Source organism: Crocuta crocuta, unplaced genomic scaffold (genome assembly GCF_008692635.1).
Source record: "Crocuta crocuta isolate KB4526 unplaced genomic scaffold, BGI_CrCroc_1.0 scaffold152, whole genome shotgun sequence".
Taxonomy (NCBI): Eukaryota; Metazoa; Chordata; class Mammalia; order Carnivora; family Hyaenidae; genus Crocuta; species Crocuta crocuta.
The window spans coordinates 2,941,008-2,967,042 of NW_027528798.1; the positions used below are offsets into that span (position 1 = coordinate 2,941,008).

The following is a 26,035-nucleotide window of genomic DNA, read 5'->3' on the forward strand; positions in this document are numbered from 1 at the left end:
TTTAACCTCAGTGAGCAAAATAAATTCCTTCCTGCCAGAAGTCCCAAAGGCAGAAACATGGACCCCAAGACGTGCGCATCCATTATCCGCAGCTACCACCCCGCCCCATGCCCTGTGGCAGGGGCATGGAGCAGGGCCATGGGGCAGGGCCATGGGGCAGGGCCACAGGGCAGGGCCACAGGGTGGCATTGCTGTTCAACTTGGCCATGCCCAGGTTGCTGACATTTATGTCCCAGCCTGCACTGTCAGGGATCTCTCCTTTCATGGGCAAGACCCTCTTACAGAAAGGGTCTCCTCTCTATTGCAGCTAAGACCTGAGGTTCGTGGGAATTCTGAGGGGTTCTCCAAAGGCAACCTCAAGGAGGAGCAGCCAGTTCAAGTTGGCAGAACAGATAAATTCACAAACATTTCCGATTTCAAACAGAACAAATAAAAGTAAAGCAATGTGGTGACTTTCCTCATCTTGTGAACATTTGTAGTAGGTGCATCAGGCCTGACTTCCCCTCGAGGACTCTGCTCAGGGGAAACATCGAAAACACAAACGGGGAGGAACATCGGCTTGAGTTTAGCTGCAAGCACTTTCTGTCCATGGGCTGAGCGTCTGAACATCTCTATGAGCCACTTCAGACCTCTGTGTGATTTCAAAGAAATCAAACCAATGACCAGATACCTCTGATGTCATGTAGCTGCTGCAGCATCTGTGAGGAGCAAGGTGCCTCCTTCAGGCCACCGGCTGGGCTTATAGCCTTTATATCCTGAGCAAGGAGTGAAAGGTAGACCGTGGCCCCCAGTGCTCAGAAGATTGAAGGGGAGGCTGCCGTGTCAAGGTTAAAGGGGGTGGGGGAGGTCAATCGGCACACCAGCCCCTGAGTGAGAACTGTATACGAAGATAGTGCAAAGCCACTGCGGGCTCCAATCACACTTCCGAATGCCAGTCGAATAACTGATATTTCCCGTGGTAGTTCCAAGAAAACACGTGGTCAGGTCAAGGTGTCTCCAGCCAGCTTCAGTGGTCCTTTTCTTGGTGAATCCACCCAAGTGCTGTTTTAGGTTCTCAGCTCTGGGGTTTGGGTCAAGGAGGTTTTGCCAGCATCTGGAAGGGGAGGCTCATCTCTCTGGGCCAGACTCCCACATTGCAGCTGACCAGTGGCCCCCAAAGAAATCCAGGCTCTTCTCACTGGAACTTGCAAATATTACCATTTAAATGGTGAAGGGGGACGACAGATGTGATTAAATTTAAGCTCTTGATACTGGGAGACCATCTTGGATTATCCAGCTGGGCCACAGTGTTCTTTTAAGAGAAGGGCATAGGAGATGTGACAGCATAGACAGAAGAGGCAAGCCATGTGGTGACAGAAGCAAGAAGCTACAGGCTCCGTCTGCCACCCCCGAGCTCGGGTCCTCCGCAACAGAATGGATATCAGATGCTGGGAAGCCAAAGCAGACAAATGTGTACTGTGAGTGTACCTTTTCAGCTCAGGTCATGGGAAGGAAATTCCAGACCTTCAGTGCCATGGTGAGTAGCTAGAATGAGGCAGGATAGGGAATGTCCAAGAACAGAAATTTAGAATCAGCCCATCCAGCACTCCAGATCCTTCCACATCATGAAGCAGAAAAAGAGAAAGTGCTGAGGCTGGCCATTCTTGAAGAGGTCAAGGAGCCCTCTACCATCATGGTGGCCATTTCTTGAGCACTTACTATGGGCAGCCCCAGGGCCAGGCAGTAACCAATTCTCACAAAACTCATAATGCTCGTACAAGGAGGACAGTATCACTCCCTCGATCAGCCTTTATTTTTCCTGATAACCTTTATCACTTCTACATGCTACTTCAATTCACTTATTTATCTTGTGTTATTATCCATCTCTCTCCATTACCAGAAGGTAAACACCGTAAGTGCAGGAATTTTTGTCTGTTTTTGCTCATGCTTTTGAAATCCACGGCAAATGAGAGGACCTGGCACATAGTAGGTAATTTGATGAAGTCCATGTCGAGTAAACAGATTTCTTAGCTGAGCAGATGGAGGCACTGGCTAGTTATGCACACAAGTAGTGAGCACATTGGGAAAGGTTCTGAATTCAAATTCAGGCCTTGACCTTTGCCTTCCCCAAAGGGGAAGGGAACTGGAGAAAGAGCTTCCTTTAAGAAGATGCATAAGACATAAAACAGAGCCAGAGGTGAAAGAACAGGTTAATAAGTCTAGGAGAAGCCATAGTTCAAACAAGAAGCCCCACGGCCTGGAAGTAAGTTTAGGGTTGAGGAACCTCATGCAGGCCTAGAATCAACAGAGTAAGGGATAAGAGTGGGGGTGTGGAGACAGCAAAAAGGGGCAGTGCCTTGGGCAGCTGCCTGCAGCATACCCTCAGAGCCCAGGTGGAGGTGATGTTGAGCTGCCTGGAAGTATCCAAGTCACAGCAGACAAGAGCTCTACGGCCTTGGCCATGACATGTTATCACTCTGGGCACAGACTACAAGGTCTGCATAACCTTTTACTTGACATTCCAATTTTAAACTGCAGGTATTTTTCCATTTTCTCAGTAAGGACAACAATAACTTCACAGGACTTTGTGAGAATCAAATGGAATATTGTGTGTGAATTATTTGTATTAATAACGAGCAATGGTTGTTGACCGCTGAACCCTAGTTTTCTGGACGTCACAGACTCTAAGACACATATAAGGTTCACTCTATAAGTGCCCGATGCCACAGCTACTCTTACTGTGCCCAGTTTACAGCTGAGAATAGTGAGTTTTAAATTTTTTTTAACTGTTTTGTTTATTTTTGATAGAGAGAGAGAGAGAGAGAGAGAGACAGCGTGAGCAGGGGAGGGTCAGAGAGAGGGAGACACAGAATCTGAAACAGGCTCCAGGCTCTCAGCTGTCAGCACAGAGCCCAACGCAGGGCTCGAACCCACGAACTGTGACATCATGACCTGAGCCGAAGTCGGACGCTTAACTGACTGAGCCACCCAGGCGCCCAGAGAATAGTGAGTTTTAGAAAGGTCGGGGAACCGGCCAAAGGTCACAGAGCTATGGGAAGGGCAAGTCAGGAGTGAAAGCTATCAAGTGTGAGTGCAGCGAACGTAGGTGTAGGATCGCTAAGGTCATCGCAGGCCCCTGGGAACCTGTCAGTGCCGATCGTCATCCCCGTCTGGTGTGCCTTCACCCCGTGACACCCGTGTCTTTCTGATTCAGGAGACGTTAACAGGAGCCACAGCTCAGTGCTGATGCTAATTGTCTCCAAGCCTCTACGCTCCACAAAGAGATCACCAACAAGCCCAGGGCTGCCTGGCAGCTGTGAGGACATGCGCAGCCCCTTTCCAAAGCTTGTGATTGAGAAGATACAGTTGAGACGGCACCCCAGGGTCTGCTCTGAGCCCGAGTCTTGCCGACTGGAGCTGACATTTTCCGGTGAAAAGTTACCGGCCCCCTGTGACTGACATTTACTAGCAGTTTAAACACTGAGGTCCCTTGGGGAGAAGCACAGAACACGCTTCACCATGTCTTACTCTGGTTTTCTATATTCGTCCATTTAGGAAACATTTCTGAGCACCTACTACTCTCTACTGAACACTGTAGAGCCGGAAGAATAAAGGAGGTGGTCCACTCTGTGGCTTCTCGAACATCAGAGTCCCCCATAAAAGGCACACGCAATGTGGGACACAGACGGAAGTGGCTCGGTTTGCCTGGAGGCACTGGGAAGTGTTGAGAAAAACACTGACGTTCGGTGGAATCACACTACTTGCTCGGCAGAGCGGGGAACCGTGCAGCGCAGGGAGAGCAGCGTGTCCACACAGACACTTGAAGATACTAATGAAGGACCATGGGAGTGCAGCCAGATCACTGGGTGCATGGAGAAGATGTGCGGGACGAGGGGCTGACAGTCCTGAAGGTGACAGGGAATGGCGGTACGGCCCCCTGCCTGACTGGGATGGAGATTACACATCAGGCTCTACAGCAAATTCCAGAATGGGCTGAGTCTCCAACCTTTTCTCCCTCTCTTGCCTCAAACTCTTGAACCTGGGCTCTAAAACGTGGCACCGCAGTGCTCCCATGTTAATGAGGGACCCGTCAAGGCATCTCATTCATATGCAAATGCTCTGACACAGACGCTCTATGAAATGAATTCAGATGGAATATGCCAGCATCTTTTTTTTTAAATCCTTCCAGAGAGTTATGATGTTGCTACATAAGTTAATGAGAGGAATAGAAGAGGAAACGCCGCTCCTGAAACCTGTCAACAGTATAACTATTTAGATGGGTATTAAAGCCAGACAGTGTCATATAATTTGAGGGTATGGTTGAAGACATCTTAAGAATATTTTGTTTCTGACAATTGAATCATAATTTTAATAGACATCTCCAAAAAGAGAAGCAGTGGTAGCAGCCATGTAATGTTTATTTAGGAGCCGGTGAGGATCTTTGATTCAAAGTGCTGGCTGAAGTGACAGTATCCAGCTCTTAGAATGTCAGACCTGCCAGAGGCTTTGAATTTTATTCTAATAGTAAGGGCCCAAGAAATATCAACTCGGTGTCCGGCACCATGCAAAATGCTTCACATTCATTTTCCATAGAATCCTCGCAGCAGCTTTGTGAGGTAGCCACTTTTATTACTCTCATTTTATAGATGAGTAAACTGATGCACAGAAAGGGCAAGTAACTTACCCAACGTCACACAGCTCATGAGTGGAGGAGTAAGAATTCTAACCTTAGAGTCTGGTTTACCCACTGCCTGGAACTCCTGTTCCAGTTCCAGCAATGAATTCTACTGCTTGATCCTTACAGGCGGGGACACACAGGCCAGCCCAGGAGGGCAGTGCTCTGGCCGAGCCTTTTATAAACACTTTGGAATAAAACTGTTTTCCCTTAGCTCCCAGTTAATGTGAGCTTTTCATCAAATCTTCCAAGGAAGTGGTATGATTTTGTGAAAGGAACGGAATCTTTACAGAAGGTAAAAGTGGGATGAGGATCTTGACTTTGGCATTTGTTAGATCTGCTGCCTCGGGCGTATATCAACTTTCTCAGCCATGGTTTGGTCATGCGTGCAATTGGGAGACTCATATTATCTAACAGGGTTGTCCCTGGAGGGACCTGCAGCCCTCAATTAAAGTCCATGAAACAAATCTCACTTCTGCAATTGCCCCAAAGTCCCACCCAATGGCTGCCCTGAGCTACTGGAGAGGTTAAGCAGGTGGCTTGTAGAGCAAAGACTCCATGACTATCAAAAAAGCTGACACTACTGGATCGTAAAGGAAACAACCCAAATGTCCATCTGCAATAGAAAGGATGTGTAATTTGTTGTATGGTCACATATTCAATGGAATATGATAAAGCAACAAGAATCAACAATCTGTAACTACACACAATAGAATGATGACTTTCCCAAATTAATGTCAAGTGAAAGAAGCCAGACAAAGAGTCCCTGTTGCGGAATCCCATTTATGCAGAGACCATAGGCAGGCAAAGGTAGCCTACAGAGGTTACTCTGACTGAGGAGGGGGTCACCAGAAAGGGCAATGGGGAAGGCGGTTTCTAGGGTGCAGATAACAATCCGCTTGGTAATCTAGGAACTAATGACATAGATTTGTTAATTTTGCAAAGATGCAACAGGTCATATGCACTGACATTATATGTACTTTTGTTTTTTTTTTAATTTTTTTAAAATTTATTTTTGAGAGAGACAGAGCATGAGTGGGGGAGGGGCAGAGAACGAGGGAGACACAGAACCTGAAGTAGGCTCCAGGCTCTGAGAAGGCTCCAGCACAAAGCCCAATACAGGGCTTGAACTCACAAACCATGAGATAATGACCTGAGCTGAAGTCGTACACTTAACCAACTGAGCCACACAGGTGCCCCTGTATGCACTTTTCTATATGCTCCAATTATATAAATTTAAGGACTCCAGTGGTTTAAAACTCCTCTTTTTAAGGGTGTCTGGGTGGCTCTGTCAGTTGAGCACTTGACTCTTGATTTCGACTCAGGTCATGATCTCACAGTTCATGAGTTCGAGCCCCACATCAGGCTCTGTGCTGACAGTGCAGAGCCTGCTTGGGATGCTCTGTCAGTCTCTCTCTCTGCCCCTCCTCCACTGACTTTCTCTCTCTCTCTTAAAAATAAACATTAAAAAAAAACCCTCCTTGTACAAAGAACAAAGCCTTTGATCCCACAAAGCCAAAAGAGGTACAAGGCACACCCATCTGGGAAGAGACAGACCACGCAGTCCAACCCCCAAGAAGGACAAGGGACATACCTCAGCCCTCCTGAGAGATTTTGGATGGCAGACATAGAAGAAGGCAACCTTGGAGTGTAGAGTGGAGGCAGGGAGCACCTGGGAGGGAAGAAAAGCACTGGAAGACAGGCTGGTGACCAGAGAACACCATCTCAGTCACATTCGTTTCCATGGAGCAAGCTGCTCTTGTGCACGTGTCTACCATGTGCCTACCACTGCAGGGCACAGGTAGGCATCATTTTATTGGATCTCACAAGAGCTCTCGAAGATGGATTTTATTGTCCCTCCTTACAAATGACAGAAAGAAGGTTTTACGCAAATAAGTTACTTGCCTAAATGCAGCCAGCAGGCAGCAGATCTGGAATTCGAATCCGTTTGTCGGGTTGGAAGAACCGTCTGTTGACCCAGGCCCTGTTCCTCCTCTATCTGCTGACTTCCTGATCCTGGGCAAGAGTTGGACTGTTAGGATGAAAGTGAAAAGTGTGGGTCAAAGCAAACCAAAGTGCCTTAACCTCAGCCTGACTGATTTTTAATTATTAAACCTGTTGTTAGATCCTAATGATGTAGAGAAACCCAGAGAGAGACTCAAATGACAACACCCGTCCAACATATCTTCTGACAGCAGCGTGGCTCCATGACTGCATGAACGGAACCAGAGCATGTGGCTGTGTCTACATAGCTCTCGCACTGCAGCTCACCCTCACCGGAAACACTCAAATGGTTTTTTATCCCGACGGTACATACAGAGGAGAAGGACGGGAACGTCTGGCTCAAGAAGGCCCAGGAAGGGAACGGCAGAGCCAGAAATAGCCAGGCCTATTAATACACACTTGAAAAACTTGTGCCAGGATGTCAACACTCCAGCCTGCTGTTTAGACAGTGAATCCTCAAAACCATGCTAAAGAGAAGCCTCTCTTTACTTAATGAAGCCCAATGATCCTTTAAAAATAGTGCTGCTATTTATTGTATTTCTGGAGCACAGAGCAGCTGAGCAGAATATTTTAATGCCATGTTCTCAGAACGATGCGGGTTTATACCAGTGATGTAACTGGCAAACCTTGAGAATACAGTTGCCTGTGATATTTGCACAATCTCTCTCTTTTCTTCCTTCTCTGAGGTCTCTGAATGGCATACCATCTCCAGCTGAGACCAAGGATCAAAGTAGAGGGGTTTGCTTGAGTCCACATAGCATGGTTAAAATAATTTACCAATCGTCCAACTTCAAGGAAATCTCATTCATCTGCAACCTCTCAATCAATTAATTCTGACATTAATAGGTGTGGGGGTGAGGGGGTGTCTCTGATGGATGCTTCCTCCTCTGCAATTCTCAAACAGTACTGCATGGCCAGCATGTAATTAGGGGCCATGGAGAGAGGAAAAAAAAAAAAAGCACGAGTGTGTCCCCTGCTTGCTCCTTATTCTTAGTGGGGAGATTAAATCGCAGGCCTAGGACAGAACTAAGGAGGAAGCAACCAGAAGCCAAAGGGTATCCATCCGGTGGAGACATCTGAAATAGTTCCTTCTTGCTGCATGACCTTCTCTACATAGAAACCAATTCCTCCTGTTCCCAGAAGATAACAAGCCAGGAATTTGAATACCACTTATTTTATACTATTTTCCATTCTCATTACACTGCTGATTCATTTGTCATACCTCTTGTTCTTTTATGATCTTTGTGCAATAAAAAAAAAATATAACGTTTTCGCTAGCTTTTCATCTGTACCGTCCAGCACGAATCCTGACTCTGTCAGTGCTGGCGACAGTCTCCGCTACCAGAATGGACTCTCTGCGGAAGACAGCTGTTCTTTCTCCTGCCCCTTCTGCTTCCTCCCTTTCCCAGAGATCTGCTCGGCTTTCCCAAAGCTGCCTTATCCACATCTGTATCAGCCCCCACGTTCAGACACAAGCTGAAATCATTGAAAATTCCAACCTCACTCCTCTGAAGCAGTCAGCCCTTACCTATCTCCCAGTGAACAGAGACTGTGAGGCTCATGGCTCCCCCTTTGTTAATTAGGATCAAATCTCACTCTCTGATAACCCAGAGAAAGGAAAAGGCAGCCAGTCATGCTAAGAGACTGTAAAAGAACTTCCTCTAATCCTCCCAAAGCACTCAAGAGAAAGCTTTCCTCCAAGTCAGGGTCATTTAATGTATTCTGCTCTGGAAAAGATATTAAAAATGATTAAGTTCATTAAAAAAGAAAGAAAAGAAACCTCATCTAAAGCAGTGGCCTCTGCCTTGCAGCTTGTGTTAAAACAAGTAGCTTTTCCCAGGATCTGATATGTGTCAGTAATTTCAACAAGCTGTGTAGATAGGCAGGACACACCCACACCACGGAGTGGGTCTTTCTGTCTAGCAAATCAGCAAAAGCGCCTAAAGATCAGAAGCAAACATCACTCCGGACTCCATGCTGAAGAGGGGCCAGAGCAGGTAATACGGTTACAGTCCATGAATACCTTACAGTCTGGAAAGAGAGATGACAAAAATACAGAAAAGAAAACTACGTGATGGGCACACAATGAAAGGATCCCTGGAGAGAGAGCTTGTGCGCCAAACCTTGAAGGAGTTGAGTTGGGAAGGGCGGGAAGCACATTCCAGGTAGAGAAGAATATTTTGAGCAAATAGAGGAAGTTTACAAAAAGAGAAATGCAATGTTGGCCCCAGGGGAAAGTGAGTAAAACAGATTGAGTCTTTAAGAGCTTAGACACAAACCAATGAGCTGTGAGGTTGTTCGAAACATCGAGTGTGAGTGTATTTTTACATGAAAGGGGATGAGCAAGAGCTCCTCTTAACCAGCTCAGGACTCCCAGTGCGCAGAATTCTCAAGTTGCTGTCACATCTCTACCTTCCCCATCTTTCCTCTCTGAATTACCTCAAGGAGTTTTCAGCTGGGGACAGTACCCATCAACAGGGCATTTGGAAATGTATGCAGAGCACTGGGATCACCACTGGGACTGGGAGCCGTGACTGGCCTTGAGGGTGGAGGGCAAGCATACGAGATGCCCTCCATTGTTCAGTAAAGAGTTGTCTTGACTAACTCAGCAACGGTCCCCCGTTGAGTTGGACCAGCTGTGATGATGATGAAAATAAAATAGTAAAATCACAGATCTAAGCAATATATGGCTGGAAGCTAAATTCAGGTGTATCTGAGTCAAAACCCTGTCCCTTGCCACCAGGGTGACAAGGGATCCTCTAGTAGATCTTGATGGAGTATGTGTCTGCCTGTCACTCATGGCTGGAGAGGCAGCAACCATGGCCAACTTATTTCCTCTTTTTCCAGGAACTTTCAATGTGCGAGCCATCAATGTAAACAATCTCTAAAACTGGGAAAGAGAGGCAAATGGGGCATTGCTTTGTCCGCTTTCAGTAGTTTGGAAACTAAACAGGGCCGCAGTGACCCTGTATTCCAAAGAATAAATCACAGTTTGCTGCCACGGCGTAACGAAGAACGAGTGCACCCCTTACAAGTATGAGGATCAGGGTAGAAGATAGAGTGCGGGTGCCTACATATTGGACATACTGGAATGACTCAATTAATAAAGATGTATGGAGACAATAGTAGAGAATACTTAAAACATGATATTGGTCCATTGACCATTGTTCCTCTCATGACTTGAAACAGGCTCTGACTCAAGGTTTGCTGAACTTGCAGGTGGGAAGAGGAATTTCTAATTACTCAAAGGGGAAGATGAAACTTCTCGTGTTGTGTGCTATTCACCAACAAAGTACACTGAGCGTCCTTAAGGAGTCTCAAAGAAGCAGAAAAGATTAGCAAGAGGATTCTGCAGTTGTGAATGGCCCATTCATACTGGAGTACAACTCAGGTGGTGTGACTTGATTTTGTGAAGGGGAGGCTAATTAGATTTAAGCAGAACCACAGGGCCCTAACCATGCATACTGAACTCCAGGCAAGCTCTCCATTCAATACACACTACTGTGCATCTTACTATGTACCAGGATTTTTCTTCATGATAAACAGTGAACTAGACCACATCTATTACATTCTCAGCAGAAATCCAAGTATTAAGCTGAAGCTAAAGTTGTGGCCTTTTTGGACAATCCCCCACCCCCAGATACTGTAGTGAGAGGAAGGAATAGATGATGTCATGGTGGCAAGTAAGGGGGCAGTAAGAATCACCCCATAGCCACAGGACTGGCCTCGTGTTCCTGGACTGGAGAATTCAGGTAGGAGCAAGCAACCAACCATCCTAGTTTCCCAGGAATTGAAGGATTTCCAGGCACAATGGAATTTCTGTTTGCTTGGGAAAGTCCTATGATGAACTGATCACCATAGATGGGAGATGCCATCTTTTGCAGCTGAGCAAGACTAGGGTAGAGAAAAATTGCAAGCCTGAGGCCAGCCTGGACTCTTTGCTTCACTCCTACTTGGATCTCCATCCCGCTTTCCAGTTTCACCACGCCCCACCCCAGCTCTGTTCCATTTTAGGTCTTGAGGCTTCACCATGTGCCATGAACTGGTTTGCCCAGATGAAGTCTCTGAGTCTTATTTGACCATTACTAGTACTACCACTACCATTGACATCAAGATAACTATTCCTTGGACACCTAATACCTGGTGGGTAGTTGCTTTGCACAATATAGATAATGAATCTTCACATCTGTGAGATGAGAATTAATCCCATGGTAGTGACTGGAAATTGAGACTCAGGGAAATTGAGTACCCAAGAGATTCTCCTCCAGATCTGCTTGCAAGTAGGATGCCCCCATTATGCCAGACCTTGGAGCCCTGTAGCACCCGCCCACCTAGCCCATTCTCCCACTCCAGTAAAAAAAGGGGGGGCATTTCATAGCATCGCCCACATTTGTATGTTTCTCTGATGACTCAGAATGCCCTTGGAAGCTAAACTAGGGAAAGCCACCATATGGTGAAATACTCCCATCTATACTGGTAATATTCACTGGCTTTAACCTTCACTGTGAAAAATCTCCTTGAGGCCTTTACAAGTGATATATTCCCTTACAGCAGATTTTGAGAAATGCAACACTTTCCCAACACCTCAGACCCTTAGGAACATGGAGAATTCCCATCATCAACTATGCTTTGTTACCAGGCATTAAATGTAACACAGCGCATCTAGTGTCTGGGATTTCCTTCTTGAGCAGACCCTGTAATGAATCTGTTAGTTTATACTATTAGTTTTCCTTTAAATAAAGAAAGGAAACTAAAGCTGTCCTATTTATTCCATGCCCTTCAGCTCAGCCTTTCCAGCAACCATTTACAGAGGAGGAAATGGAGCTCCCTGAACAGGTCACAAGGCCAGTAAAGAAAGAAGCCGTGATTTGAGCCCAAATCTGGGATCCAAACTCACTGCTCTCTTTACTCTTGGCCTAGTCACTCCTGCTCATGATGGAATGAGGGATGGGCGGACAAAAGAAACACTGGGGAATTTTTCAAAATGCCCATGTCTTATTCCCCACTTCACATCTCTCTTCCTGAAGGTTGCGAAAAGCCACTATCACACCACATGGAGAAAATGTGTGTTACAACAAGTTTCAAAGACGGTTCTGCTAAGAGGCCTCATATTTGCAAGTTGGAAACCTGTTCACCAGACCGTAGGGCATCCTAGGAGCAGGGATTCATGACTAGAATTCAGAGTAGGTAGTCTCAGAAATCTGTGAGCCCCTGGGGTGCCTGGGTGGCTCAGTCGGTTAAGCGGCTGACTTTGGCTCAGGTCATGATCTCGCTGTTCATGGAACCTGTCTTCATATTCTGTGTCTGCCTCTCTCTCTCTCTCTCTCTCTCAAAAAATAAATTAAAAAAAAACATTAAAAATTAAAAAAAAAAAGAAATCTGTGAGCCTCTGAGAAGCATGAAGTGGTCTGTGCATGTACCATATGCATTGTTCTTAGAGAGACACCATAATTTTTACCAGGTTCTCAAGAAAGCTTAGAAAGCATTCCTTTGGAGAAAATGAGTTGCTCCTCAAGCAGCAATGTTAATTTGGTCCTTTCCTGGCTCAACAGGCCCTGGACATGTGTGATTTTAAGCTATTATTCAGGGAGCTCATTCAGCTTGTATTTAAGGGAATGATGTTTCTTCAACTTAATGTAATATTTCTATTGGCAAATAGATCACTCTTAGAGTCATCAAACTGCCAACTTTTATAACCACCAAGGTAAAAAACGTTCATCAGATTTTGTCTTTTCATTCTCTCAACAGCGTTTAATAGATTTCTGTCTAGGATCAAAGGGTTGGCTGAATACTGACCATGCATAAAGTTTGGTGGGTTAATTAAGATGATCATTAGCTGCTCAAGCTCACTCTTAGCTTCATGATTTGTAGGTAGAGAGTTTACTTCTATCAGACACAGCTGCCCCAATGGAATGAACGTGTGTGTGTGCGTGTGTGTGTGTGTGCGCGTGTATGTGTGTGTGTGTGACATTTAAGTCAACACAAGACCCTGGCAGAAAACCTGGCTAGTTTCTGAGCATCAGTCCTGACGCTGGTCATTCAGCAGTGTACTCTTCTCTTGGTTTGGTCCATTAAGCCATTGCAGTGGGAATCTTGTTTAAACATTTATAGGCAATCCTATTGATATTTTAATTGCTTCCTTATATTCTTTGCTGGTATGTTCCCATCTTTTTCACCAGTGGTTATAGGAATACATCCACTGTCTTCTTTTCTTTTGTGTGTTGCACATCGTTATGTTCATTGATCCAAACACTTACTGAGGACCTAGAGTGAGACAGGCAAACTGCACTAAAGAGTAAAAGTGTAAATGGGACACGTGGTCTCTGTCCTCAGAGAGCTCCTCATAGCCAGGTGGGAGAGACAGGGAGACGAATGAACCCATCACGGGCTTTGATGGAGACAGGTTGCCAGAAGAAAACAACACTGAGTCTTGAAGGGCACTAGAAATCAGATGGAAGAAAAGGGAGTGGGTAGAAGCTCTCCAGGCAGAGGAAACGCTTGTATCAGAGCAGGGAGGGAGGCAACAATACGTGTCTCACAGGCCACACCTGTTTCATAATGGCCAGAATAGAGATTGTAGATCACACAGGAATGCCCACCCCTCTTTTAGAAATGTGAACGGCCTCAGTGAGGTTAGTTGTCTTGCTCACAAGTAAAGATACTTTTATGGGCTAAATGTTTATGTCCTTCCAGATTCGTATGGTGAAGCTATAAACCTCAATTCAACAGTATTTTAGGTGCAGCCTTTGGGAGATAGTTAGGTTTAGATGAGGTCATGAGGTGGGACCCTCATAATGGAATTAGTGTCTGTTTAAGAAGAGAGCTTATAGCAAGCTGTGGTCACAGTCATAGAAAGTATGGGCAGTGAATCCTAACACGTGACTGTCTAGAGAGGGATAATAGGGGTGAAGTGACAATTTCTTGTTTATTGAATTTTCAACAAAATCAGGCAGCTCTTTTTGGAAAACCCAAGATGACCTAATGATAGACAATGATGTGATAGGAGATTTAAACTCTGTATTTTATGCCCAGAGTGCATTTCTTATAATTCTCCAGGCATTCTCATAGGAAGGCTAAGAAATTTGATCCCTTAAAAAGTTTGGTTGGTGGCTTGGGGGGACATGTGGAGAAGAAGGGGGATTCCATAGGGAAGCCTACTTGAGAGACACCCCACTTCCAAGTGCTTTTAGTATATTGAGTGTCCTTGAGTGTAAGTCCTCCAGTTCAAAACTGTTCAACTTTTAAATTTTGGTCACCATTAGTATTTCCCAAAGATTATGACCTTGTATCAGCCTCTACCATACACCTTTTGTGTTGTTGTTGTCATTTCGGGTTTTCTTGGGTTTGTTTTGCTATTTTGCTCCTAACACTACTTAAGAGCTTCAAGGATCTCTGTTTAGGAAAACTGCATCAGACCAGTGCAAAGACCTGCACACACACATTCACTGGGCAAAACGGAAGGGAGGCTAGCACGTTCACAGCTATCGTCTCTATGAGATACATTCCCATCTAATTGTATTTTTATTTTTATTTTTTTTTATATTTACAGTTTTCTGAATTTCAAAGGCTTCTAAACTGAATATTTTACCTTCATAATTCGGGGAAATTATTTCTTGGCTTGAAATCAAGTAAATAACTATTTACGGTACCCAGGGGCACTTTTTACTTACTGCTTGGCCAGTTGTACAAGTTGAAATTGTTTATTCTTAAAACCATTTGGAAGTCTCCTTGAGGAGTTTAAAGATGCTGGGCTATGGAAATAGAGGGCCTAGAGATATTATTATTATTATTATTATTTTTCTATGTCACTGGTTCTCAAAGTGTGATTCCTGGACCTGCAGCATCGCCTGGGAATTTAGAAATGCAAAACTCCGACCACTGCAAGTACATACATCGCCACTGAATCAGAAGCTCCAGGGACGGGGAGTGTTTTTACAAAAGCAAACGGAAGTTTGAACAGTTCGTATCCTAGGCTCAGTGAGTCACAGGTGGGCTGTCAGCGTTGGAGGTGACTTGATCCTGACTCTCCCCTTCCAGCCACCAGCTCTGTCAGCAGACGGACGGGGGGCAGCCATGGCCTAAGAAGATTCTTCCAGGCATCTGAGGAGCCACAAGCAGTCTCATCGCTTTAATCAGCCTTCAGCTGCAGCCGCTTTCATTATTCAAACTGCACGAATCAGTGGGCAGGTCCTACAGATGGAGAACACCAGGCACCCGAGCAGTAATGAGGGACTTCCCCTACCTGGGGTCGATTCCTTCTGCCCACCCCCCATCAGGGAGCCCAGCCCCCGCAGGCCCTGAGGTGGGCCCCTCCTCCCAGACTTCATCCGGGCACTTGGACCCACGCGCGGCAGGTGGATGTCTCTGCAGGGACACGACCCTGGTATCACCCCTCCTGAGTCCCTCATTTTGCAGGTGAGAATTTGAGGTGCAATGAAGATAAGCATAAGGTATACCCAACAGTGGCTTTCAAAAGCTCTGTTCCTCAACTTGAATCCATCTACAGGACACGCTAATGGGAGAGGAAGAATTCCATGAAATAAATACACGTAGCAATGAATCCATCATCATCTTGTTATTGCAACAGATATACTGTGGATGAGTAGATATCTATCATAGATTGGTCACCATTTAAATAAGGCTACCGTAGAGGACAGCTTGCAAATTGCACAAAACGGCCCTGAATTACACTCTTTTCCAGGCCTGTTGTACTGGCTCCCAGTCTGCCCTTTGCTCAAATCGGAGCAATCAGTAACCATTTTGCCTCTGGTGCTTTGAGACACTGCCAATTCATGATTGAGGCAGTGGGAGGTGCCGGGAAAAAGACTACCGGCCTCCAGCAGCCCTGGACCTGCTGCTTACTAATCAGTGTGACCTTGAACAAGTCACTTCAAATGTCTGGCCTCAGTCTCCCTGACTTCCAAACCCAGGAGTTGGTTAATGTTCTTCAAATGCTTTCTCACTGACAATAATGCACACTTCCCATGCACTTCCAACTTGCCTGCTTGGGGCAAACAAAAGTACCCTCTGCAAGCCCTCTGAGACAGGCCAACCTGACTGTGCCTCGGTGTCCTTGTCCCCTCCACCCATTCATAGCATCCCCTGTCACAAGGCTTGATCCCGTTTGAGGCTCTTGGGAGTCAGACGTCCTAATTTGCCTGAATGCTCAGCCAGCAAGCCAGCCTTGGTGGGCTCATTTGGCATTCCAGCGACATTTGGCTCTGGCTCCAGCAGGAATTGTCCCTGTCCCTCCAAATGGCCGTCTTGGATACTATAAAATTAAAGATTAGACCACTGAACACTGAAGCACCCCACTCCATCCAGTGCCTGTTGGAGACGCTTCTGCCATTTATGGCCCCGAGAAGAGCTGGTCCCCACTTGGGCAGCTGGAGTCGGTCCTAAATTACCTAAAGAGCCCCAGTGCCCGGACTGGGCTCCATTTGTTTACAAAATAGGCACTTTCAAAGGCCCTTTACTAGGGACTGGCAATTCCCAGGTCCCCTGCTATAGGCTGATGCATAATGCATAAGATGCTGGGAAATGTGTATTCATGAGGGCGGCTTGGCTTTTGTCAAAAAGAACTGTGAAATATTATGATGGAACAATTTTCATTTCTGCCACATTGTTTTTATCGTGCATTCATGACTGGGGATTGAGGGCTTTTCGAGTTTTGTCTGGTGCAGATGTTGCGGTGCTGAGAGCTGCTTCAAACATCCTTATTTTCCAACTTTGTTGCTGACAATTATGGGGGAAGGGGGGTTCTCACAGGAGACAAAGGATGTATGTCCTCAAGTGATCTTGTCCTGAATTCATTCAGGAGGGTAGGGGTGAGGAGGGAGGGAAGGATGAGAAGAAGGGAAGGAAGGAGAGAAAGAAGGGGGCTGAAACGGATGTTTGGAGACTAGCCTCCTGAATGCCAGGCCTTGGGCTATAGGGCATCTCACTTTGTTTCTCCCTTTTCCCTAGGAGGGAACCATTATCTCCATTTACATATGAGGAAATGGAGGACCAGCAAGGCTGGGCCACTTGTCTGAAATCACCTAGCCTATGAGTTGTGAAGCCTGGGTTTGAATCCACTTTGACGTATCCAAGCGTCTTCTTCTCAGGCACCGGGCTACGAGAACTGGAGCCAAGGACGACTCTCCTTCCTTGTACAACCCATCGAGAGGCAAAGGGTGAAAGGCGCGCAGGCAGTCACTGGGTGTGGAAAACACTCCCCTGAGGAAAGCCTCGAGGAGACTCAGGGCTGGAAACTGTGTTGGGCATCTGGGCGCCATGTTCAGGCAAGCATACATCTTGGGAAGTTGAGGAACTTGCTGAGATTCCATAGCTCCTGCCTTCTGGTACCAGCACTGTGGCTCAGGTCTTCTGCACCATGAATCCCAGCTTCGTCCCACTAAGCCACTGGCTGACTCCTAGTTGGGAAAATGCTGGACCCTCCAAGCCCCTCAGCCAGAAAGCCATGAATTCCTGGGGGCAAGAGTTGTGGCTCAATTTTACTTGGAACCCCAGGGATGGCATAGCTCCAGGCAAGCTCAGAGGGCAGGCTCCCCCACACACTTAAATGTATCCAGCATGAAAGAGAGGCCCAGGCTTCGGGCAAACTCTGAGGCAAAAGGGCAGGAGAAGAAATCATCTTGGGACAGTCCAGGGAACAGAACAAAGGCAGGGAGCTGGGAGTGCCCTTGGTCTTGCCCCTGGAGGGCAGTGCGGTGGGCACAACACAGGGGGTCTCTTAAGACCAACACGTATTCAGGGCACTGAGCGTGAATGGCAGAGAACAGAAGAGGGAACGAAGGACTGTGTAGACGCAGGTGGGTCCCTCCCACAGGGCAGAGGCAGAGCCTCGAAGCCCAAGCTGCAGGAGAAAAAAAGGCAGGGCTTTTAGGTTGTGGAAGCTGATGAACAGGAAATCCCTGGCTGCCACTGAAGACCCACCGCCCCTGCTCGTGGACATGAGTGGGTTTGAAAGTCGTGCAAAGAAACAGACACACATAGAGACACTGATGTGTCTCCTGATTGTCTATCAGGCTGGGAGTTCATGAGGATCTCCAGACATGCACAGGTCCACTTTCTTCTCCATGCCAAAGTCTTCCTTGTTCCGGGAATCTTGTCCATGGAGCGATTTGCCAGAACTTTCAGTGGTGAAGCGTTAGTGTTGTGGTGGTGGGTCACTGCATATATGCCCCCAGAAACCTCTCTCCCCATTTCTAAAGGAGAGCAGGCTCTTTCTCCCTTGAGGGTCTTGTCATTGGCTGTTCCTCTGCTGCCAGCATCATCCACTCCCTCTCTGGTTGGGGCTGGTGCCTGCCCACCTTAGACCTTGGGTTATCTGGTTGGCTGTCTCATCCAGCGGGCTGTCTGGGTTTGCTGTTGCTGGTGTGGTTGTTACTGTCTTGCTGTCTGTCTCCAGCTGCAATGACAGTCTGTGGTCGCAGGGATCAGGCCAGGTCTGCTCATCCTTCTCTCCTGGGTACTCAGCATCACGCCTAGGACATGGCCAGACCTCACTAAATATTTGAGAATGAATGAATCCGCTCACAGCGTGCTACGCAAGAGCATTAATAAGGCGTATCTAAAAGGATTAGACTCCAACAATTTGCTCTCAAGCTGCACAGGTGCTTCCACCTATTTGGATAAGCAAAACCGGGCCAGGGACAAGTACCAAAGCATGAAAAAACAGATCAAAGCTCACTAAAGCCAAGTCCCAAAGTTTGCCCGGACCCTTCTTCGCCTCAGCAGTCAGGCAGAGTCTTGTGAAAGATTAGAACGAATGTGGGTTTCAAAACCACACACTCCTAGGTATAAATGTAACCATCAGCCTCACTTTTTCTCCGTCAGCATAAAAGAGAGTGAAGTCCTCTGCTGGCATTGCCACGAAGATTGAGTTAGAGCAGTGATTCAACCAAGGGTGAGTTTTGCCCCTCAGGGGACATTTGGTAAATGTCTGAAGACATCTCTGGTTGTCATAATAGGGGTAGCAGCTAGGGATACTGTTAAACATCTGACAAAGCACAAGACAGCCCCCACAACAAAGAATTAGTCAGCCCCAAATGTCAGCAGTGCTGAGGGCCAGAAACACAGAGTCAGGTTGCAGCTACAGGAGAAGTATTCATACCCTCCTCCCCGACTTTCCGTGATGGGAGCCACCTGCAGCCACCTGCAAGGGGCCTGACCAGCCTTGTCTGAATCCGCCCTGAGAGCTCCTCCTTCAGCCTTTCCTACATGAGAGTCTCTCCAGGAACCCCTGTTGGCTCATTCTGCCTGAGCCGCCAGAGTGGGCTATCATAAATGGGGTGGCTTGGGGCACCGGGTGGCTGTCTATTGAGGCTCTGACTTCAGCTCAGGTCATGATCTCACAGCTGATGGGTTCGAGCCCCTCATCAGGCTCTGTGCTGAGAGATCGTAGTCTGGAGCCTGCTTTGAATTCTGTGTCTCCCTCTTTCTGTCCCTATGCTGCTCTGACTCTCTCGCTCAAAAATAAATAAACATTTAAAAAAATAAATAAATGGGGTGGCTTAAGCACAAACACTTCTTTCTCACAGTTCTGGAAGCTGGGAAGTCCAAGATCAAGGCACCAGCAGATTTGTATCTGGTGAGAGCCTACTCCCTAGTACACAGACGATAGTCTTTTTGCCCTGTCCCACCATGGGGTGGAAGGGACGGGAGAGCTCTCTGAGGTCCCTTTCATAAAGGCCACTAATGCCATCACAAGGGCTCTACCTTCATGATCCAGTCACCTCCCCAGAGCCTCACCTCCACATGCCATCATATTGGGGATTAGTTTATAATGCATGCAATCAATGGGCAGGGGCTGTGGGGGTGCAGACACTCAGTCTAGAGCACCTGCCTTCTGATTGCTATTGCTTTTAAGGTCCTTCTTTCACATCTGAATTCAGATCCGCCCACCAAGAAGCCTCCCCACCTGGTCTCTGTTCCTACCACACCGCACGTCTACAGCAGCACAGATTTCCGCCCGCCTGCAGCTGGGGGTTCCTGGCTCCACACTAGGACTTCCATCCTCAGCCCTTAGCACAAAGCACGGCCTCCTAAGGAGAGAACTTGATTCATGAAAAAGGAGAGGGCTTCCCAGGCAGGCAAATCCAGACTTCTAATTATGTGGCTTCTTTCTGTCTGGCCTTTCTCACTTGCAAAATAGGCACAAGCAAATCCAAATCTCAGGCTCTCCCTGAGCATTTGAGACACTACACGTGACATGCTGCATGTCGGCAGTAAAAAATCGTTTTAAAAATTTTTCAGATGCAGAGCTTAGTAAAGTCCTGACTGCTAGGTCACTCTCTTGAAGGGAATGGTTTTTGGTTTCTAATTCCTTGAGAGCTGAGTGTATTGCCAGGTAGGGTAGGAAGGCATCAAGCTTCTCAAGGTGTGTACTTGAAAGAGCACATTTTCCTCCTGGGATATTTTTCCATTTCATTGCTCTCCCTACACAAGGCCAAAAGGGCTCTCCTTTCTGTAGCAGAGATCTGGCAGTGTGGAGTCCCCAACTCTCCTATCTCCCCTCCTGAGCCATCCATGATGAGCCGGCCATCCGTGATGAGCAGGAGGCTACCTGGGGCCACCCGTGATGAGCAGGAAGCTACCTGGGCCACCAGTGATGAGCAGGAGGCTACCTGGGGCCACCTGTGATGAGAAGTAAGCTACCTGGTGACACTACCATTGCCAGGTCTGCACTCCATCCGTAGCCGTTTGAAATGGTGTGTTCTGAGGGCCAGGAAGATCTATAATAATCACTTCCTAAAAAAAAAAAAAAAAAAAAAAAAAGGACTCACAGCTCTTCAGATTCCCAGACAGTATTTTCAGGATACACAGTGATTCTAGAAGAAGAGTGTCAAAGGGGGGGCTGGTGGTCCAGAAAGCAGGTCAGACACTATTCATCTCCAGCCCCTGAGGCAAGTCTGACAGTCAGGGGCATAGATCCAGCCACTTGCCCCCATCTCCAGGGCCTCCTTCACCTCGTTTATAGCCCATTGTTTTATGAAGTTCATGCAAAAACATCAAGGGGGGAAACAGGACTGGCAGATGGGCTGAGAGCACCCCACTTCCTTTACTGGAAGGCCACCCAGGATGGCACATGCAGGTCCCTTTGTTCGTAGTTCCAATCTTGACAGAGAACAGAGGGCAGGGATACCCTAGCCCTGAACGAACCATCTAACGATGCATGTTTTAGAGCAGATTTCACGTACAGGGTCTGTTACAGTGCTGGGTTTCAAAAGGTCCCATTTCCTCCCCCTGGCCCCCACCAAGGACCTGAGGAGAGGCGGACCCCTGCCCCTGCATTGCTTCTGCACCTCACCTCTATTAAGTCTTGCTCCAAAAGACATGGAGCCAAGCAGAAAACACTGCAAGAACTTCAGCAGCCTGCTCTGAAGATCTTGCTCAGATGTGCAGCTTTCTGTCCAAAGACAGGGAATAGGAGGCCTCCGAGCAAAGGGGAGCTAACGATTTGGGAGGAGGAAGCAGAAGGCTGTGGCAGACACTACTCCATAGACACAGGAATGACCATTAGGAGACGCCAGTTGACAGAAGCAGCTAAGAATCCTTTATTTCAGTGACTCAGAGTTTTACCACTTCTGAGAGACCAGTCACAGCTACGTTTGATCAGACTTAATATGTAAAACATAACCCAGAAACTGGTGGACAAAAACAGATACCATCTTCACAAGGCTGACTGATACTGGGGATGGTGCAAAACCCAGGCGTGCACTGGGCTCTAGGAACGGGGAGATCTGCTCTGGCCCCCTCTGTGCCTCACTGTCCCCATCTGGGACATGGGGAAAATAACTCTGCCTGGGCTATCTATTGTGAGGATCAGAGCAGAGGAGGATTCTGAAAAAATAAGATAAATCCTTAAACATTGAAGGACTAGGAGTTACTCTCAGCAGATGAAAGTTTTAGTATCATTTCTTCTGGAAGCTTCCCAGGTCCTCCCTGTTCCACTCAATTCTGCCATTAGCTCTCCCAGCACCATGTCACCCTCCTGAAAAACACTTCTCATGGTTGTCATCTCACCTTTCTCTGATTCTTTAGTGTTTGCTCACACGTGAGAATGTAAACGCCAGGCAGGCAAGGAGCCGTGTCTTCTGTGATGGCCACTCTTGGTTCTTACCCTGGCCTCCTGCTCCAGGTCTGGATAGACGTGACATGGCCAAACAAATGAACGAGCACAAGTCCCATGGCGTTGGACAGAAAACCACAGCAAACGGCTCTCCATCACTGCCACCGCATCATTACAAAGGTGTCCTCAGGCTTGATAGCCTACGGCATGCCTCCCTTGGAGGCCATGATCTCTTCCTGAGATTTAGCAGCTTAATGAAGGTGCTGCTATTTATTCCATTTGGGGGGGCCATGGAATCTTCCCTTATCTACTAACTACTGAGACATATTGTGCAGGAATCCTGAAACATCAAGCAAGTTTATTAGATTTGCTTTTAAAGAGAAAGAAAGAGAGGGAGAGAGAGAGAGAGAGGAAGGAAGGAAGGAAGGAAATGAGAAAGAACGAAAGAAAGAAACACATTTTGCAATAATGGTTTCCAGCAACCACAAAAAGCAAAAGGCTGAAACAGGAAGAAATGGGAAGTGTTGGGTGAGTTTTAAAAGAAACACAGATACAGTAAGTTAAATAGTATGTGCTACTGGCACAATGTATGGCAATTATCAATCCTTAATTACGGAGAAATCTAAAGCTCCATGGCCCTTTACTTAAGAGTCCAGTGGTTTCCGGCAGGAGTGCAGCACTGTTATCCAGCCCTTGAAGAGACGCAGGAAACCGTGCTTTGCGCTCCACGGCCATTTATTATGGCCAACTCATTTTCTCCAAAGTTGTGAGCAAAAAAAGTTCACAAAACAGAACTTTTTTTTTAAATCTTTTTTCTGCTCCTGTCCCAGGTTAAATCTCCCCTCTTTTTGCAGTGAGCTTTGGATAATGGCATCATTAACTTGGTTACATACCCATTTGGCAAGGGAACAGGTGGGCAGCACAGAAGTAATGGTGCCAGAATGAAGAGAACAGCAAAAAGTAAATTGTTTAAAGGCCCCAGGTGATTAAACAATTACTCTCTTTGTAGTTCATATTTTAGAGTAAATAGCATTTACCCTAGACTGCATTTTTTTTTCTTTTGGTCTCAAAAACTCGTCTGACTCTGTAGGCTGTCCGTGGGTCCCTTCTCCCCGATGAAATTTTATCCCTCCAGGAACTCTTTTGCGAGCAGAAGTTGCTGATCTCTGGCCAAATGAAAAAGGCCTGCACTTTCTGCTCCTCATCCCGCATTGAGCTCTCATTTCCAAACACGATATCCTTTTCCTCATAGCCAGCTGCACACCGTTGCCTCGCTCTGCACACTAATCCAGAGGTTATAACTCCTTCTCTCAATAGTGTTTACCAACGGTGCCAGCGAGACGGCCTCCCATTTTCAATGGATTTCTGACTTCCAGAGGCCGTTCGTCATTCAGGCCCCCATCCTGCTGCCCACATCCTCCCAGCCTCTGCGCATCAGTCCCGATGAAGTATCAACGGAGCAAGTTGATGAAGCTGAGCCTCCCTACGCTGGACGTCTGGGAATTGTTTCAACCCCCAGCATCGAAATGGGAGTTTGGGGGCTTAGGAGCTAAATGTGGCCCACATGTTGCACTGAGATGTGAACCAATCTGACACATTTAACCAGAAACAATGAAGAATGTATATGTATGTCTGTAATAACACAGACACTCATGACCTGGGTATGGAGACAGACGAAAACGAATTATAAATTGAGGGCTGCTCCTAAAAGCACAAAGTAATAGGAGTGTCACAAATTTGGACCAAGTTCAAGTTCCACACAATTAGGGGCAGCCCTTGAAATCTAGCAAAAGTGGGCTATCAAACAGCAGTAAGACCTATTCCCATAATCTGGGTCATCCAGGCAGAAGAGTCTGGACTCCAACACTCGGATGACTGTACCTCCTCGAGGTCTCTATCTGCGCTAAGAGGGGATCTTTATCTCCAGCCTCTTCCTCAAGATGATAAATGGATTTATTGAGTATGCTGAAGTTCATGCTCTGGAAGGAGAACTTGATTCATGTGAGTCCACACACGCTCAAATAAATAGACCACAGAGAAAACACAGCGGGCTTTGAGCCCAGGCTTCGCCAGTAACGTAGAGATGGGAAAGCGGCAGTGGCCGTCGCACCTGGGACTTGGTAGGAATGCAGATTCTTGGGCTCGGGCCAAGCCCCGACTTTCTGAAAGAAAAATCTGCATCTCACAAGCCCCTCATTTGGAAAGTGCTGCTCTAGAGAGTTTCTGATAATCTGCAACCTGTGTGTGTGTTTGTGTGTGGGGGGGGAGGGGGGGAGGGGGGTTGTGTTGCAGTTCCTTTCTAGCCCAGATCACCAGCTTCTAGAATGTGTGCTCTAAGGACAATAGATTCATCTACCCCCTCTCTAGGAAGGCCCCAATAAATGACTGACTCTTGTCCTCTGTGTTCTGTATGGCCACTGGCCTGGCCACTTCCGGCTTCGGGAACCATGTTCCTAAATTTTAAAGTTTGCTTATGAGTTGCTGGCTTGTTCTAAGCCGGGCCTCTGAGGTCCTAGTGTTTGTAGGCTAACCCCATGATTAGCAGCATTGTGCAGCAACCACAGCTCCAATGTGAGGCCCGGGGCAAAACTGACGCTTCCACCTCAGCCCTGGGAATGTTTCAAACTCTTCTACCGACAGGAATCACTTTCTGGTTGCTGTGAAAAGCCGAGAGCGCTCAGCCTGGACATATCCTATGCAACACTACTAAACGTCCCCCAGCAGAGCTCTGACCCGGCCTGTGCAACACCATTAAACTTCCCTGCTCCTTTACTGACTGTACTCTAGACTGCGATCAGTTTGTCCCAAATATCAATGAGAACAGAACAAAACGCAGACTCTCCTACATCCTCAGTCTCTCTTTTCAAAGTACAGTGAATGGGGATATGTCTCTTTCTAAGCAGTCTTGGCTTTAAGGCAGGCCATCATAAAACAAAACAAAACAAAAATAAATACCACCACCCGTCTCAAGATATTGGAAGGGAGGCAGAGAATGTGAAATAGGAGAATATTTAGGGCAATTATGGTGGATATTTCAATCTTTTCTTATTTCACGGATGGGGTGCAAGAGAATCGGAAAAAGGACACCCATTTCCTTTAGTTCCATCTTTTCTAACCTCACATACAGAGGGTGCGAAGCCCTGGTTACATTTTCTCTGAGTCTGGAGTTGGCCTGCCCCCCACACTGAGCCACTGAGAGGGTTTGCTTTACCACAGCCAGCTCTGCCCTCCCTGGAGGCCACTTCCTGTTCCCACTCCCCTCCACAAGATGGCTTCTTCCGCCTGCTGCCCCCCCCCCGACCCCCCGAAATAGAGGTGCTCATATACTGTCACTTTCACTTATTCACATTCCCTGGGAATGTTTCTTTACTTTCCCATTCCCCCCACTTGGGAGACATAGTGACCCATGGATTTTGGAGTGATATGCCCATGCCTTAAAATCCCTGTCCTGTCTCCTCATCATCAAATGACCCTGGGCAACTCATTTATCACCTTTATGTCTCTGTTTCATCCTCTGTAGAGCAGAAGTAATAGTATATACCACATAGGGTTGTTCTGCAAGTCAAAAAAGTGAGCCTATGTCAGGTACATAGGATAATGGTCAATTCCCACTAGTGACTACACTACCATACTACCCACCATGCCCTGCTCCCTGGGTTCCTGAGGACTCTCTAAATCAGGCCTGCCTAGAGGGGAGGAGGAGAGGCTTATGGAAGCCCACTTCACCTCAGACATGAGATCAGACCCAAGTGCTTCTCAACCCTTTATCTTCCCCAACTGTCACAGAAAATACCCAAAAGTCAGAGCCATCTTGAAAATCAGTGAGTGGAATTCTAAGGCCTATGAGGGGATATGTATTACAGAGACAAGAGACACCAATTTTCCAACCAGACAAATCCAAACCAGACAAGCTGTGTGGCCTCAGGCAAGTCACTTGAGCTCTCTGAGCTTCCATTTTCTCATTTGTGGAATGGAGATAACCATCGTTCCTTGCAGAGGTTGCAGTGGGATTAAATAAATGTGTTTAAACATCTAAAACAGCCGATCCATAATTGTGGATAAACAAGTGAGAGTCTGTCGTCTCTCTTGCCTTTTCCTAAAAGGTCAAGGAGCATCGACATTGAGGAGGCTGACATCATAACCTGCTCCTCAAGTAGTGACAGCTACTCGTGTGCCATCAGCGCAGAAGTGATCACTTGAGCTATTCATTAGCATAAATATTCCACAACAATGTCATTTTAATGCTCCCAAAAGAGCACCTGTTATCTATCCCACAAATTGGGCCTTCCACAGCATAAATC

At 46.9% G+C, this 26,035-nt stretch overlaps 1 protein-coding gene across 1 annotated transcript in view; it reads right to left on the bottom strand.

Moving 5' to 3' along the window:
• LOC144224471 (uncharacterized) overlaps positions 1 to 26,035 on the bottom strand; it is a 208,024-nt gene that overhangs the window by 34,768 nt on the left and 147,221 nt on the right. Inside the window, exon 6 of the mRNA XM_077755459.1 lies at positions 6,556 to 6,686. Coding sequence (XP_077611585.1) covers positions 6,556 to 6,686 — 131 coding nt within the window. The remainder of the gene's footprint in view (positions 1 to 6,555; positions 6,687 to 26,035) is intronic.